The 16,879-nt window shown below is 33.9% G+C and overlaps 1 protein-coding gene across 1 annotated transcript; it reads right to left on the bottom strand.

The window, feature by feature from the left end:
* Positions 1-653: 653 nt before the first annotated feature.
* Positions 654-15,410, bottom strand: HELRODRAFT_190982 (hypothetical protein; the record flags this gene model as incomplete). Its single annotated transcript, XM_009015938.1, has 22 exons — positions 654-1,904; positions 2,260-2,660; positions 3,049-3,223; positions 3,867-3,989; positions 4,572-4,871; positions 5,251-5,378; positions 5,680-5,765; positions 6,064-6,208; positions 7,475-7,588; positions 7,790-7,903; positions 8,531-8,644; positions 8,775-8,897; positions 10,859-11,009; positions 11,379-11,555; positions 11,756-11,802; positions 11,913-12,140; positions 12,309-12,425; positions 12,540-12,659; positions 12,993-13,116; positions 13,683-13,915; positions 14,163-14,414; positions 15,335-15,410. The coding sequence occupies 22 exons, from the start codon at positions 15,408-15,410 to the stop codon at positions 1,509-1,511; spliced, it is 3,744 nt and encodes a 1,247-aa protein (XP_009014186.1). The 3' UTR covers positions 654-1,508.
* Between the last annotated feature and the right edge of the window lie 1,469 nt (positions 15,411-16,879).

Consider the following 16,879-nt stretch of genomic DNA (forward strand, 5'->3'; position numbering starts at 1 on the left):
CCGCCAGAATCTTACTGTAAAACATTTTAAAAATGAAAACCATATTTTGAATAAATAGGAAATATTGAGACACAGAAAACAAAGAACTGAAATAACGAACATTACAAGCTTATAATGTTGTAGTAATAATGGATGTTAGTAAGCAGTGGTATCGTTATTTTAGATGGGTTTCAAAAAATTAATTTCCATTTTGTTCATTTAAATTTATACGAAATATCCAAAGCTTCTATACAGTTATAGCACTACAAAACACATTATGGATACAATAAAAACGATTTAAATATTATTAATAGTAATAAAAACATAATTTAAAAAGTAAAATAAAACATAATTAAAAATTAATAAAATTATTTAAACAATATTTAATTCAAAAAATAAAATTTAAATTAAACCAAAATGTTTACAAGAAAATCATAGATGTCTTTTGTAAGGAAAAATTTCAACTACCCCTGCCTACCAAACGTTTCGTTCGAATGAAATTGAACTTTGAACTATTTCATAGGGTTTAAATAAAAATTTGTTGTTAAGTGAATCAGCAACAACAAAATAATATAACAACTAATGCCTTAACACAGTCAAATGCAATAAATTAAAATAGACAGATTAAATGACTATGAGACATTATTTGTATCAAAATATTTGACCACGACAACTTATTGACCACACGTCTACCAATCTTTAAAAGATTGAGCCAATTAAAAATAAAAATTTGATAACAAAAAATAATAAAAATAATAAAAAAAAGATTTTATATTCTCAGACCTGAAAGCAAGCGACTCTCAAATTGGAACATTTGCATTTCCCATTTTAACAACATACTTAACAAGGTATGTCTATTAAGAAATGTGCATTTAAACATCTGTAATGTAATGCAATTCAAAGAATTATGATGTTTTTTGATATGATGTGACGTTGTTTAATTAATATGGTGTGATATGAAGTGATGTGTGTAGTGTAATGATAATTCAATATAGTTTAGCACAGATTACGTTCACTTCTCCACTTAAACCATCATGTTCTTACTGGCTTTTAACTTAAATACAGCAATATTAATTTAAAAAAGAATAAACAAAAACCGTAATATAACTCAATCACGACAATGTCTATCTAAATTCATACTCAATGAGAATCGAACTATCTCATTTAACGTATTATATTTAGAAATTAAAACAGTATGCATAAATACATACTAACTTATGTTATATACATAACATATATAACATAAATATAATATATGTGTATATGTATACATATAGAAAGACAAAAGAACTGTTTGATTGTTTATATTGTACATGCCTTGAAATACTTGAACAATTAATGATTAAATGAATTTGAAAACAACTATAGATCCACACGCACGCACGCACACACACACACAAACGTTTAAAAATTCATCTAATCTACTGACAAATACAACCATGTAATAATTATACGATTAAATAAATTAAATCCAGTTTTATTGATTAAGTATAAAAACGAAACTTCGAATTGAAACTTGAAAAAGTGATTCACAGTATGACGTCGTAATTGGGAGAAAACTTGACATCAGTGTTGATATCTTTGTTGGGGTCAGACAGCAAAATCCTGTTCTTCAGTTTCGTATCTTCACTGCAATCTTCAGCATAGGAATCTCTCTCACAGTTGAATTTTTTGTTGTTACTGGGCTTAAATTCTAACGCGGCGGTGTTATTCTCGTGCATCGAAGATGACGATGACGATTTGGAGGATGAAGATGACGATGACGTGTTAATGTTTTTGATGACGTTGTCTTTGTTGAGTTTTACGTTGATTTGTTTAATTTTATGTGGTCGTTGGGCGGGACTGTCATCGTATGTCTCCATCTTCATGTCGCACGGACCGGCGCTTGGCAAGTTGTTCTGCTTCTTGTCAACATTCTTCTTCGACTGGAAAGAAATTTTCAAAACAAAATTTTTTAACTTCGAAAAAATGAAAAAATAGGACACCGTTTTTAAAATGTTTTTTTTCAATGAATAAATAACATAGTTTTTCATATTAACATCGATGCATCATCATACTGGCCAACATTAACATTGTTAATGATATCATGAAGTGTTGAAAGATACATATTTTGGATAAAGAAAAGTTATGATGCCATTGAGCATTTTTGTTTAGTATAAAATATGATCATATTCACTTTCACGCCAATATAATTGTATTCGTGATCGGAAAATTTATATTTTATGATAACCTTATTTCAATTTCGTGTTACCTCATATCATATTCATAAAACCTTCCAACCTTCAAGGCCTTGTCCCAATTGACTTTGTTGTTCCGAATGGCATCGTCGTTGTCGGCGTTGCTGTGGATTTGGTTGTGATGTCGATTCAGTGGCTGTAGCTCTCGTTGGGAGTTGGAACAACTTTTGTAACTGTTGTTATTGTTGTTGTTATTATTATTGTTGTTGTTATTATTAATGTTGTTGTTGTTGTTATTATTATTGTTGTTGTTGAGGTTGTTGAGCTTATTCAACTGGCAATCATTGTTGGGTGGTGCGTCCAACTTCATCAGGGCATCCGTCTGCTCCTTCTTCTGTCGACATCTCCTCACGAACTTTCTGTGCCAGAAGACGAGGAGGATGATGGCGATGATGCCAGCGAGGACGATGATGGCTGTGACGAGAGGTATGAGGTAGACTGGCACTGCAAGCAGTTGATAAGATCGCTTAGTTTTAAAACGCACATTTGATTTTTTCAAAGTAACACTTTGATGTTGTTCATTATTATGCAGCTCTGTTAAGCACAGAATTTCTTACGCATTCTATAACTCTAGCTCGATTTTCGTGCCGCAGAAGCTGTAACCTCCTTGCCAGACGACGTACATACACAGTTTGTATGTACGTGCAAACACGAAATAGCGTACGATAGTCTAAAAGCTTCGGACAAGACAGTATTTGAACCAGGTTATCGCGCAATGACAACACGAAACATGGCACCTCTATCAAATAAGCAAAATAGAAGAAGCCAAATGGCAAGCGATTTAAGCAAAATTGAAAAAACTTTGAATAAAACAATATGAAATAGAACTGACAATCCAAACTGTTTCCTTCGTTAGTGGTGAAATCTTCCAGTCTGACCCTCACAACTGACGAAAACAAGGTCCAATTTGATTCCTTTCTTTTGATGACCTCTTCAATATCATTCGCCATTTGGTGGGAGTATTTCATCACGTCATCTTCCGACAGGTTGTGTGGCTCTAAAAGTGACTGGTTAATAAGTATGATAATAATTTATTCTCAAATTTTACGAAATTCTGGTAGTCTGGACTGTCACCCACGGTATACAAAGTAGACAATATTTATTATTAAAAACTGTGTAGCAAACAAAATTGTTATACAATACATCTTATTGAATTATGATACATGTGAAGCATGTATTAAGCATTAAAAAAGTAAGCAGACAAATTAAACAAAGTTGTCACTACAAAATTAATGAAACATTGACAGTATCTCAACAATTGCCCAATTTAACTTATTAGTCAAATATTTCGAAATAGCACGTTAAATTCATCTATAAATTGATGACCATCTACATAACCGTCTATCTAACTGTGGACATTTTCTTCAAACTTTAAGAAATCTTATTCGTTCACTACGTAGTTAAACAACAGTTTAAATAACTTTAAATATCGTTAACAATAAAACTTATAACCCACACCACTCTAAGATAAACGAAAATGAACGAAAGACTGCCTCGAATGACAACATCAACAAAAGAAGTTTACAATAGAGCCTTACAGAAACGTACTGAATTATTATTATTAATATTAGACGCAATTAAACTCAATCTGAGCTGTTAGCAACAGAGCAGACATGCATGAAATAAGTGACAAGATCGTACGAATGTAACTTCAATGGTGTCAGCGTCGTCCAGTTGAACGTCACATAAAATGACTAGCGTTTCCCCGGTCGTCATCCCATTCAGAGCTGATATGTTGCGAATGATCCGACACACATCATCCACCGTTACTCCCTGCGGTGCATTTTAAGACAACAACGTTCACAATCAATTGGTTTAACAAGATTCATCTTAATTTCAATTTTAACGGCAGCCTAAACAGTTCACATGTGATTCAGAGTTTGGATGATTGTTGGCAACATTGAAAATAAGTTAATGGGGTTTTATGTAAAGGAAGAAGATAAATGGTTTACACAGTACTGTTACTGCACATTGCTTGCTTCTTAAATGATTTTAAATTAATTAATAATTTTATTGATTACTGAATAAAAAACTTTTCAAATGTAATGTCGTAAGAGAATGAAGATAATTCAGTATTTTGTGACAAAAAAAGATTGAAATATTAATGATAACATTAAATCTAGCATTTAAGATTAGTAAAATAGAAAATGTCTCTAAAAATATTATAGTTTAAAATGTAATTTAAATTCATCTCTGCCATTGTTTATTTTGTAGCACATTTCCATGTTTTCAATTAATTAAAGAATTAATTGTAAAAATCATTTGAGACAACAACATTCACAATCAATTGATTTGACAAGATTTGTCACAATCAGTACTAAGCAATGGAGTCAATGACGTTTGGCAGAGTACAACCTGTGGAGCGTGCTTCCTGTCGAAGGTGAGCATCATCCTGACGCAAGCTCGTGACGTCACCAGCAGGTTGGGTCTGCACTTCATGTTTATGATGTTCTCGTCTGAAGATGAAATGATTTTTGATTGGCCGATGTTTATCATGTGACGACACTCGCCAATCAGGGAGCAGGGTGGTGTGAAGCACCTGGATTCTGATTGGACGACGCATATTTCATCGGGACCACAAGCAAGTTGGGAGGAAGAGTTGGAGTGGGGAGATGTTGGGTGGTTCAAATGACACGAGCTCGGTCCACACCATATCTGAGTTGTCAGTTGAAAAACAATCAAAAATAACCTTCCTATTAACTTATATAAATTTTCTGAAAAACATTTAATTGTCATAAATTAATTGAAATAACTAATTGTGTTCCATGCTTATCTGCCAAAACAATTTCCTAGCTTTTAATAAAAAAACATAATCAAAATGTTGTATGCATTTATGATAACTTGTGCTACATAACTAAAAAGATGTAAAAACATTTAAAAACTGGAACTCTTAAAAAGATATGCAGCTGGATCAAAAACTTCATATTTTCAACTACATCAAAAAATAAAAAATATATTAATTTGCACCATTGCAAATTAACAAAATATTTTTTCTTAATTCAAGCAGATGAATGAAGAAAAAAAGTTTGCTAACATTTGTGCATTGAACGAGGCCATCGTAACAGACGCAGGAGTTGCAGTCGGAGGTCCAGCGGAAGTTGTGGGCGTACATACTGCTCTGGAACAGACAGGACTTGCTCGCTAGGCTCAAATTTCCTACCACTTCAAGTTAAAAAAATTTTACAATTAGAAAAATTATTATTAGTTTTATAAAAAATTGAGCGTTACAAAATTTAATAAACTTAGTAACTTTAAAATCCTTTCTATATTAAAAAATTTAATAAAAAATCAATTTGATGAATTACTATAAGAAATTCTATAAAATAGCAACTTATGAATGAATCCAAGGAAAAAACCAGCAAGGAAATTTATGTTAAATGTCTATTTAACATAGTTTTATAATCACAAACTGAAATAGTGTACCAAATATTATATTAAATTATAAATTCAGTTTGATTGTAACCGGTTTTACAGTCATGTCCTGTGAAGCCATCGAGGCATCTGCACTGGTACCAATTAACGCCATCCACGCACTGTCCGTTGTTGTAACTGTCATTTCGAAAAATCTTATTGTTTTATTTTCATCTTAATTATTTTCATCTTAATTAAATTTCTTTATCATTTGTGAACCACTAAATTTTTTAATTATAATACCATCCATAAGAAAATAAATTAAGATTAGAAAATTTAATTCTGAATGTCAAGAATAATTTTTACTGTTGTTGATGATTTTCTAACATAATTTTACACTGATATGATGAATGGACGTATAGGCATCCCAAAGCACTAGCTACATCAACTTTGTCAGATATACGAAAAAGTTATGAGTGTGATTGAGAAAACGAACCAGGGGTAAGGATTGCAGTCGTTGACGTTGATCTCGCAAGAAGTTCCTGTGAAACCTTCGACGCACAGACAGGTGAACGTGTCCCCCGTGTTCACGCACGTTGCACCATTTTGGCACGGGTTCGTACGACAGCTCGTGTTTATAACTGAATACAAATAAGTTTTTATTTCAAATGCTAATGAAGAACATTATTTGATACACTATAAAACATTCACATTTCACTATTAATTAAACTTGGCCCATAGATGAGTGGAAGCATTTTTGGATTTAGAAGAATTGTGACCTTCATGTGCCAAACTGAAGGTTAAGTGGTAGGCCTACAAGTTTTTACATTAATTACATGGTGCTATAAAGTCAACCCTAAAGTACAAACATATATAAAGTGATGATAGACCTATAAACACAAGTGATGATGGGCCTATATTACACAAGCGCTTAGATAAATATAAATTAAAAATTATTCTTATTATTATTATTAATATTTGTAATACTAGTAGTAGTAGTGGTAGTAGTAGTAGTAGTAGTAGTAGTAAAAGTAGTAGTAGTAGTAGTAGTAGTAAAAGTAGTAGTAGTAGTAATAGCAGTATTTCTATTACTACTCCTACCATTATCAATATTGCACTCTTATGGCGTTAGTTATAGAATACATAGATATAAGATATATGATGGAGATAGATAAACGAGGTGTAAGACATCTCCTGGGAAATAAAGCAATTGATGAGAATGTGATGAATAATGTTTGGAGAACGCTCGAGACCTTCCATGCATCATGAAATTAAAGCGATATATTTTATTGAGGGTTTTTATATTAATCATCATTATTTAGAAGCACTCTGCAGCTTTTGGGCTCGCTCTGTTTGATGTTCTTCGAATGAATGTTTTTTTTCAAATTAATCAGATTCCTTGTTGAAAACGTTTCACGTTTAAGTTATTCATTCATTGAATAAATTGTTCTTACAGTCATCTTCGACATTGGTTTGCATACGTCAGATGTCCAAAACTGGCGACCCAAACTTTCCAGTCCACAAGTTTTTATACACCGATTTAACTCTTCAATTCCGCTCTAATGGCAGTCATTTTTTGTTACATATCTTGAGCTTTCGGGTTTTTACATTTTTTCAAATGACATCAGTTTTTAAGATAGCATATTTCTTCACAAAATCATTTTCAGCATTTTAAATTATTTTTCCAACCACCTCAACGACATCTGACGACAGGATCGATGCTAACGAAGTTAGCATCGATCCTGTCGTCCATATCTGCAACGTTTTTTCTATTCATCAGTACTTTTTATACATTCAACATTGTTACTTCGCAAGAAGTTTTCAAACAAGAGTCACATCATCTTTTAAAATGAGGTATAAATTAAGTAGAATGAAGTAACCAGGCTACCAGAGCAAGCGTTACAAACCTGATTGGCAGATGTCGCCGTGCAGATTATTAGGACACAAGCACTTGAAAGTATCATGCAGCTCCACACATGTACCCCCCATCAGACAGGTCTGGCTGTCACAGTGGCTCACCTCTGTTGTCAAAAACGTTAACAAACCTAATTATTTGTTAACCAAAAAATAGACGCAAAAACTGGCATGCTATTGATAATGAATACAAATAAATCACGTCTACATGACTCAAATAATAAAACTATTGAAGTAATAAAACCGTAGAATTAAAGTAAAACGCGACGTATATTGCAGTTTAAAAGCAAGCGGTAGCAGCGGCATACTTGAAGAGCAGGTTCTCCCTTTCCAGCCCTCTCTGCACAGGCATTTGAAGCCGGCCAGCATGTCGATGCAGGTGCCCCCGTTGCGACATGGATTCGGTGAGCAATCATTTTGGTCTGAAATCAATCAAACAATTACATCGGTGCGCGTTTATGGTATTTTTTAGAGAAGATATGATAAAAAAAAATTTTTGACAATGTCAATCATAAATTAAGGAAATGGTTTTAAATGTAAGACATACTATACTGTTCAAAGTCAAGAACATGCAAGGTCTAAATGAGGCCAAAATGATGTTGCTAAAAAATTAAATTACGATATTATCGTGTTCCAAGCTAAATTTGTTCAAGAGTGTGGTCTGAACATTTATTATTGGACGCAAAATTTTGTTGTTTGTTGGGGTTTTAAGTTTTATAAATTAAGTGTACAGTAATTTATACAATGAGCTGAACAATTTATAAACAAGAAATGTAGATCAGTTGAAGAATCGCAATAGAAAGAAAGATTGTTCTTCCATTAAATCAGTTTAGCTGTGTTAGTTAACTGCTGGCAGGTTTTTAATTTGAAATGGAGAAAAACAATTGTTAACAATAAAATTAGACTCAAAACAAATACATGCTGACCAAATTATTTTGAATGATTCAAACAAATTAAATTTGACATTGGAACAAAAATCAGTTAGCTTGAATGTAAAGCCTGTAGAAATAATGAAGAACATTCTTGAGACTTTTGTAAAAAAAACTGACCAATATTGCAGAGGTGTCCTTCCCACCCGTCGCTGCAGATGCACTGGAAGTTGTTGACGCCGTCCACACACGTTCCCATGTTCATGCACGGATTGTTGGCACAATCATTTATGTCTGCAACGTGGGTCAATTAACTGAGATTACATTTAAGCGTTAATGAGAGAATAAAAAAAATAAAAGTTGACCAAATGTAGCAGTATAGAGAGTTATTGGAAATTTGAAATAAAAAAGCACTTAGGCATACTTTCATGACAATGGAGACCAGTAAAGCCAGCATCGCAGACGCATTTCTGAACTCCAGCACTTGATCTTATACAATTTCCGTGTTTGCCGCATGACGACGACGATGTTGGATACGCACAAATATCTGGATGAGTCACGACGTAAACAGACGTATGCACGGGCGTATTTGAAAAAGTATTGTCATGTCAATAACAAACCGCAATCCCTTAATTGGTTATTTAATTTTTTTCAATAATTTCATCTCATTTAAACAATCCTCCATGCTGAATTTGCATCAAGGTTAATTTTGCGTAAAAGTTAAATTTATTTAAACCTCAATTGTTTTACATTTTTTGTTCGCGAGCAAGTTGGCAGATCAGTGAGGAAGGAATTAGGTTAACAAATGACCCATCATCGAATGAATAGCAGTAATGGAGAGATTGCATGACAATCTGATTTATAAGACAATTAAGGTGCAGTGATGCCTGTCATGACATGTCTCCTGTGCAATCATTTTGACAAATAAATATTTTTTGGTCTGTCGTTGTGTTGAAATTGTAGCTGACATTAAAACACGTTCTAGTTGGATGTCTATAAAAACAGAGATTTCAAAATAATGCAATGTTGTCAACTTTTATAAGTAAAGTTTTTTTTATTAACATAAAAATAAATACAACTAACGTTAAAAAAAACTTGATCTCCGTTTGCTGCGTTTAAAAAAACTTTCCTGCATTAAAAATATTTTGCAAGAAAGAATGGAGAGACGGAAGAGAGAAGGGGGGGGGGGGATTGCAAAAGGAAGGCGAAAATTGCAGTATATCAAATAAAGCAATTTTAAATAAGAAAATGCTTCAGAGCTTGAAGATGAAAATTGGGATGACTAACTCAACAATCACACAATGCAGGCAGATAATGAAGGCACGTGATAATGAAAATGAGTTGTTGATATACGCTATGTTTTTAATGTACGTATCAATACATCAAATTTTTCGTTGAATGTTATATAAATATTTAATTTTTGCTAGGAAACTGATTATTATGTCTGAGTACTCTTGTTGTTTATTACTAACAAACACACACACACGCACGCACAAATATATACATATATTCATTTATTTATACATCTCAATTTATTTATTTATTCGTTCTTTTCACTTTTTATGAAAGCAACGTATTTAGCAAATAAGGTGTGCAGCAGTAGCAGCGAACTTCACACGCGCACACACACACACGCGCACACAATAACGTTGAACAAGTTTGTAGAGTGAACATCATGAAATGGATCAATGGGTGGCTGGCATTGATTTTACAAGCAACATTTTACATTCATAATACATGCACGTGTAGTCAACAAATTGTTTACGTGCATGTACAAAACAAACAAACAGGTTGTACCGTAGTGAATATTATTTCTACATAGCAATTTAACTTTCAAATAAAATAGAACGATGCTATTTTAATCCAATATTGAAGAACCAAATGAAACTTTGTGGCTAAAAATTCGTTTAGCATTCCTTCGCTAAATGCATATAAGCATCGTGTAAAATTATAAAATTGTTAGAAATTCATAGTTTTGTTAGCATTGTACAGTAGTATATAACTAAATCCATCACGATTTGAAATCATTGTAGGTTTAATGCACCGTACTGTTGAATACATAATATATGTACGTTTATGTGTGTGTGCGCCTGTGTTTGTGTGTGTAGTGTATGTATAAATACATAGATACATACGAATATATATATTTATACATGTACGTATAATGTATACAATTGATATAAACATACAAAACATGTAACGCAGTAATTTATTGGACGAGCAATGTTCATGCGTAATTAGCCTGCCTTAGTTCAACGCAACTCCTTGGCCGTGATCCAACTCACAAATATCATCTGCTTTACACACAAATGATTTATGCATGTTACTAAATTAATAATATTCCTCCAGGGTTGAAGCTCATTAAGAAATAGCATTGGCGTGCGTGCATCAACGTGCATGATGCATTGATGCAATGAATTGTGGGTCATAATAAATGCTTTACCTATAACTTTAAAAAACAATTATGAAAAGAATGAAACGTATAGGTGCCGATAACAAAGAGCTGACCTTTATGGTTTGAGTGGCCGCAGTTTTCTTTCTTGACGGAACAGGTGGGACCAGTGTAACAATCAGAACATTCACACAAATAGGAGCTGCCCTGTCTGTGACATGGGGAGTAGTTCTGGCACGGGTTGGGCTCGCACGGGTCTCTCTGAAGCTGTTCAGTTTAATTTTATTTCTTGTTCGCTATCACGTTAAATTATTCAAAATGATTTTCACAGACAATCAACGCTGAATAGAATTGAATATTTTCAATTTTGAATGCTCAATGTATCAAACGTTAATCTTTATCGTAAGCAAATGAACTGATAATAACGAAATAATATTGTACTGTTTAGAATTAACTATTATTAAACTATAATTTAAAAATCCAGTTTTTGTTTTTTGCAACCTGGAATCAATTCACGTGCCAATTGTTAAAAATAAACTGTTATAAATTCAATCACAAGATAGTTAATATAGAATTTAAGCAAAGAAACTAATGTTCCTTGTATAATTTCTTTGCATTGCAGACGTGAGAACAAACCTCGCAGTTGGGTCCGGAATATCCTTCGGGGCACATGCACCTGTACGCTCCCGCTGGACCATCCCTGCACGTGCCTGAGTTCTGACATGGCTGACTAGAACATTTCGAGATTGCACTCTCACACTGACTGCCTGTGAAGCCTTCTTTGCAGACGCAACTATACCCGACGACAGCTTTCTGTTTTAAATATTTTTAGGAGTTTAGATAGAAAAAGTTAGGTCAATAATTAGGCACTTGTCGTAAAATTACGATGATTTTGGCAATTTAAATCAAGAGTTGTTTCGAAAATTTATCAGACGTTCAAATAATACTTTTTTGAGAAATGACGTTAAAAATAAAAAAACGGTTTATACAATGACGCTCAACTTTGGACTAACCATGCATTTCCCATTGTTGTGACAGCCTTTCTTGCAACCGTACAAACCTGCTCAAAAAAACATTTATTTAATACATGACCAAAAAACACGCAAGAAAAAAAATCATGCGAAAATTGATCAAAATGAACCACATTGAAATCGTTTCATTTGGACTAACTGATGTCACAATTCCTGCCGGTCCATCCCTCGATACAGTGGCAGAGGTAGTCTCCAACAATATTTTGGCAAGATCTGGCATTGAGACATGGAAATTTAATGCACTCGTCAGCATCATGTTCACACCGACCACCCTGCCATTGCGAGGGACAGATGCACTGGTACCCTGCCACCCCATCTATGCAGGTACCTCCGTGTTGACAGGGGTTGGAGGAACACTCATCTACGTCTGTATGTTACAATTTGTTTCGTAAAATAATGCTAATAAGTGGCGAACCTTTTTATTTTAGTCATTTTGGCTCAATTGAAAAGATAACACAAACGCAAATTTATATTAAAATTATCTGCAGTTAAGTTCACTGTGACCATACAGCAAAATGAAACTATTTTCGCTAACTTATTTGGCACATTTCTCCAGCCCACCCTTCAGTACATTGACAGAGTAACTGGACCCCCTTGAGAACGCAACTCCCTCCGTTTTGACAGGGCCGTTTGGAACAGGCCTGGTACCTTGCTATCACGGAGGCGATATAGTTAATTTTGAAAGTAACGGTGAAGAGGAATCAAAAACTAAAAACTTACAAAGTTCTTAACAATTGGCAAGTTTCAAAAAATTATAATTTTAAACCTATTTCACAATTTCTGCCTTCAAATGCATTAAGACACTGGCACTGATAGTCATCGGGGGCTTTGTTTATGCACAATCCTCCATTCAAACAGGGCGAATGACGTCCGCAGTAGTTCAAATCTGTTTTAGAGAGCAACACAATTATGTTAGGTCTATTAACTAAAAATTTTTGATAATTTTCAAATGATTTCTACTTTGGCAAAAATATTTAAATTTAAAAATCAAGTTCACAAATATTAATTATTTTTAAATAGAAATTTTTATAATATGGCTAAACATTTTAACACATTTCATTAAAAAACCTAAAACAATTTTTTCAACGTTAATATAAAAAAATTCGTACAGTTCAATTTGATCGATTGAAATTGGAAAACCAATCAATTAATGAAAATAACAATTTCAAACATTTCTACCAATGTTTTGAAAGAAATAACCACTCTAAATAAAACCAACCTTTGTCGCAAAGTGGTCCGCCCCAGTTCGGTTCGCAGTGGCACTCCCAAGGTGAGGTCCTGCACGTTCCATGCTTGCAGCCCGGATGCTTGCTGCATTGCCCACATAACTCCCCCTCCCAACCCTGGAAACATCTTAAGGTTGGGATCAAATTTACTTTCATTTCTTACTACCCCGCTTAATTTTGTCGAATTAGTTGATATTATGTGATTAAATGAGTAAAGCATTAACAGAGTTTTGGAGAAAATTGCGTGCGTCCTTCACAATCACGGAAATCTAAATTAATAATTTAAATAATAAAATGTCACCAAAAATTCTCACATGCACTCTCCGGATTTGCTGCAAGATCCGTGAACGCACCCGTGCTTGCAGACCGCTATTTTAATGGAAAGTAAGATGTTGGTTCAAGTACAAGACTATCATAAAACACAACGATACACAATAATTAAAATAATAACTCGACCATTTTCAACTAAAGCGAAACATGATTTTTTTAAATTCTTAAATTTACATTCAAAAATAATGGATGCTAATTCGCTTCTTTTTTCTTCAGATTTCATTTCAGATTCTTCTATAAGAATTAGCAAACGCGCTGGTGTAACAGTTAAAGAGCTATTACACCGCTATTACATTGACCGGGTTTGAATACAAAGAGATCCCTGATGCTATGTATGAGATGGGTTGATTTACGTTCAATGTTTGTTCGTTGTTGATGCCTCTAAAAAATACTAAAAAGAGAATGATCAATGTAAAGGAGGGGGGAGGAAGTATAAGTCGATAACATCCACTGGTAAAATGCTCATCTTCAATTTTTAAAATTTTCACGTTGGTGGTCTTCAACGTTCCTTTTTGCAGTTTAACAATGAACATTTTCATTTCCAGCCTCTTGCCTTCACGCATCATCATATCATTTGAACTTTTATCTAAAATGCGATCGTTCAGTTGACGACTTTTGTAAGAAATCAATCATCCACAAGAAATGTTGTGTACGTACAGTACCATCTCTACATGGTATTTAACGTTATAAACGCGCATCGTGTGCCATGTTTGACGATAGTAACATAATTTTTGCGTTTGAACGGGCTCATCGTGCAACTGTTTGTTATGATTGCATAACTTGTCGTGACGCTTAAACTATCCAACTAACAAAAATACAAAAATATAAAGAACCTGTTTCGCAGTTGGTGCCTATCCAGCCGTTCAAACAAACTTTGTCGCCGTTGCTGTCACAAGTGTAATGACCGAAAGTGTCATTTCTTGGGCGGCAAAACTTTGTGCAGGTGACGTTGAAATGGTGTAAATCACATTGCACGCGAATCTTGTATTTGAGAATGGCGGTGTGGCCAGCGAAAGACATCGTCTGCCATTCGGATCGTGGAAGTATCACCCCCGAGTAGTGAGCTCTTTCTATTAAGTAGCTATCTACAAAGAAGTTGCAACGTATGTTTAGAACATAAATTTTTGTAATGATGAACGTTAGATTTAAAATGAAACAGTGTTGTGTTTCTACCTTCAGATCGCTGAGGACTGTTGGAATCGTGCGCCTGATGTCGGGCTTCGATGATTAGAGTGAATGAGCGCTGAAAAGTAAAGAATGAAAATCGTTGAACAAAATAAATTTGAAATTATTATGCAACTTTTTGACGCAGCGCACCAAATTAACGAAACGGCCCTTCGCCAACTAATTGAATCCGATATTACACTTATAAACATTCAGCAAGTGAACGTTATGAATGTGAAGATGTGCGAAGTTTGAATTGAAGCAAGCTCATGCAGCGAAATCAGCATTCAAAATCTGCACGTTTTTTTAAAACTTACACGCAAGCAAGCAGTCAGACAGACAGACAGAGAGAGAGACAGACAAGCAAGGATGTGGTGTGCATCTTGTATCAGCAGGGCGCACAAAGCTCCAAGTAAAATCAGTGTCTTAGTGGCAGGCATATGTACGTGTCCAACCTCACACGGGCTTCGTTTTGTGTTTTAAGCAAGTTGACATTAGTCTCAAAGTTTATATCGGAAATGATTTTTTAATTTGTTGATTTTTTGTATTAAGTTGGTATTTTTTAGCAAAAGTTGAAACATAAGTTGGTGCCCATAACATTTACATATTTTATTAAAAAGCAAAAATTGTTCTAAAATTGAAATGCAAATGAGCTTTTTGATTAATTTAAAATTCCTCAAGATTACAAACTTGACGATCCGCGTGCGAACGACAATAGACATGCTTTCCCACAGTTCAGTTTGTTATTAAAGGTATTTTGGTATGTCATGGCGTGACAACTTTCTAGAATTTCACTGTTTTAGTTCTTGCCACTAATTAAAAACACTTTAACACGCTTTACCAGCATCAGTGCCGACATAAAACTCGCATGTCTCTTTAGAATGCCAAAAAGAAATAGATTTGAAATGCATAGCCATTTTGAACTAACGACTGTCGGCAAACCTTTGAGAAGTCGACTCAATTTTGTTTCATTCAAGCAATTGAAGGCTGAGATTCGATCGGAACATGCTCAACTTGACTTCAAACAAATGTGACAAGCGGTCTTGTAATATTGGTGATTTACAGCCAATATACCGTAATATCTGCTAATAACTTAAGTCAGTGTAAATCAGTTAATGCATGCGAGTAACTTCAATGCACCAAGTCTCAGTGAGTGTCGAACTTACAGAAGATCATGCTTTAATGAGAGTTGTCTCTACATATAATTAACGTTAACCCAGGTTAATAAATTATAAGCCGACGGCTCATACGTATAAACACCTGTGTTATTATGATATGTAAAATAAATAGATATGTGTTGAGTTTGTATGTGCGTGTGAGTTGTGTGTATGTATGAGTGGTGTGTGTGTGTGTTTATGTGTATGTATGTGTGTGTGGTGTGTGTGTGTTTGTGGGTGTTTATATTGTGAGTGTGTGGGTGTGTTTATTTACTTTCTCCAGTTATTTAAAAAGTATAACACAACTATACACTTCAAATGAGCAGCTTGTTCTAATAAAAAGTAATTACATGAGATGAGGTGCTCCTTACTCTTACCATTTGCAATAAGTTAATTATGAATAAATTATTTAGATGAAAAAAATATTAAAAAAGATTTTTTTTTGATTCTCAAAAATAAAAGCGAAACAAATTTATGACCAATATCACAAATTTTATTTGAGTTAAACAGCATAAATTTCAGTTCTTTGGGAGAGACTTGTTAAGAAAGTAGGGAGATTTTTTCATAGGATGAAAGCTGGTGGCGAACGGCGAAACACGAAACCTGACGTTCATTGTCGACTCATGATCCTGGAGTTGATTTTTGATTTGATTGTTTTTGATTTTTCAACCGTTCAATCTCAAATAGTTGAATGATTTGGTGGAAGGTCTGAGTGGCGTTTATGCTAACAAACATGTGACCAACAAAGAGACAAACTGTACAAACCTCCAACAATAAAGTGATGTTAATTTTAACGAGCAAAGTGATTTACGCAAGTATGTGCCTAATATTTTCAAATGTAAGATATCTGACTTCTATTAATCTCCATTCTATTGTCACGATAACATTAATTACATTGAAATATTCCTGTCCTCGTTACAGAGTAACACCAGCGATGTAACTAATTGATCGCAGACCGCAATAACGTTATGCCGACGTTTTCTTACAAGCGGGACAATAAAATTTATTTATTTTATTTTTATGGTTCAGTAATCCAATTCCAAGTCAGTTGTTGTCAGTTAGTTGTTGCTCTGATGCAGCGGTGATCATCATTCAAAACACAGCAAAGTATAAAAATGTTCATTTAGTATCGTTCGTTTTTTCATTCTAACACGTTTAATATAGAATTAACTCGAAAGACACATCGGTTATTTAATTTGCTAACATGCAAATGTTTTCAAATGCCTCTG

Source organism: Helobdella robusta, assembly GCF_000326865.2.
Source record: "Helobdella robusta unplaced genomic scaffold HELROscaffold_17, whole genome shotgun sequence".
In the NCBI taxonomy this organism is placed as follows: Eukaryota; Metazoa; Annelida; class Clitellata; order Rhynchobdellida; family Glossiphoniidae; genus Helobdella; species Helobdella robusta.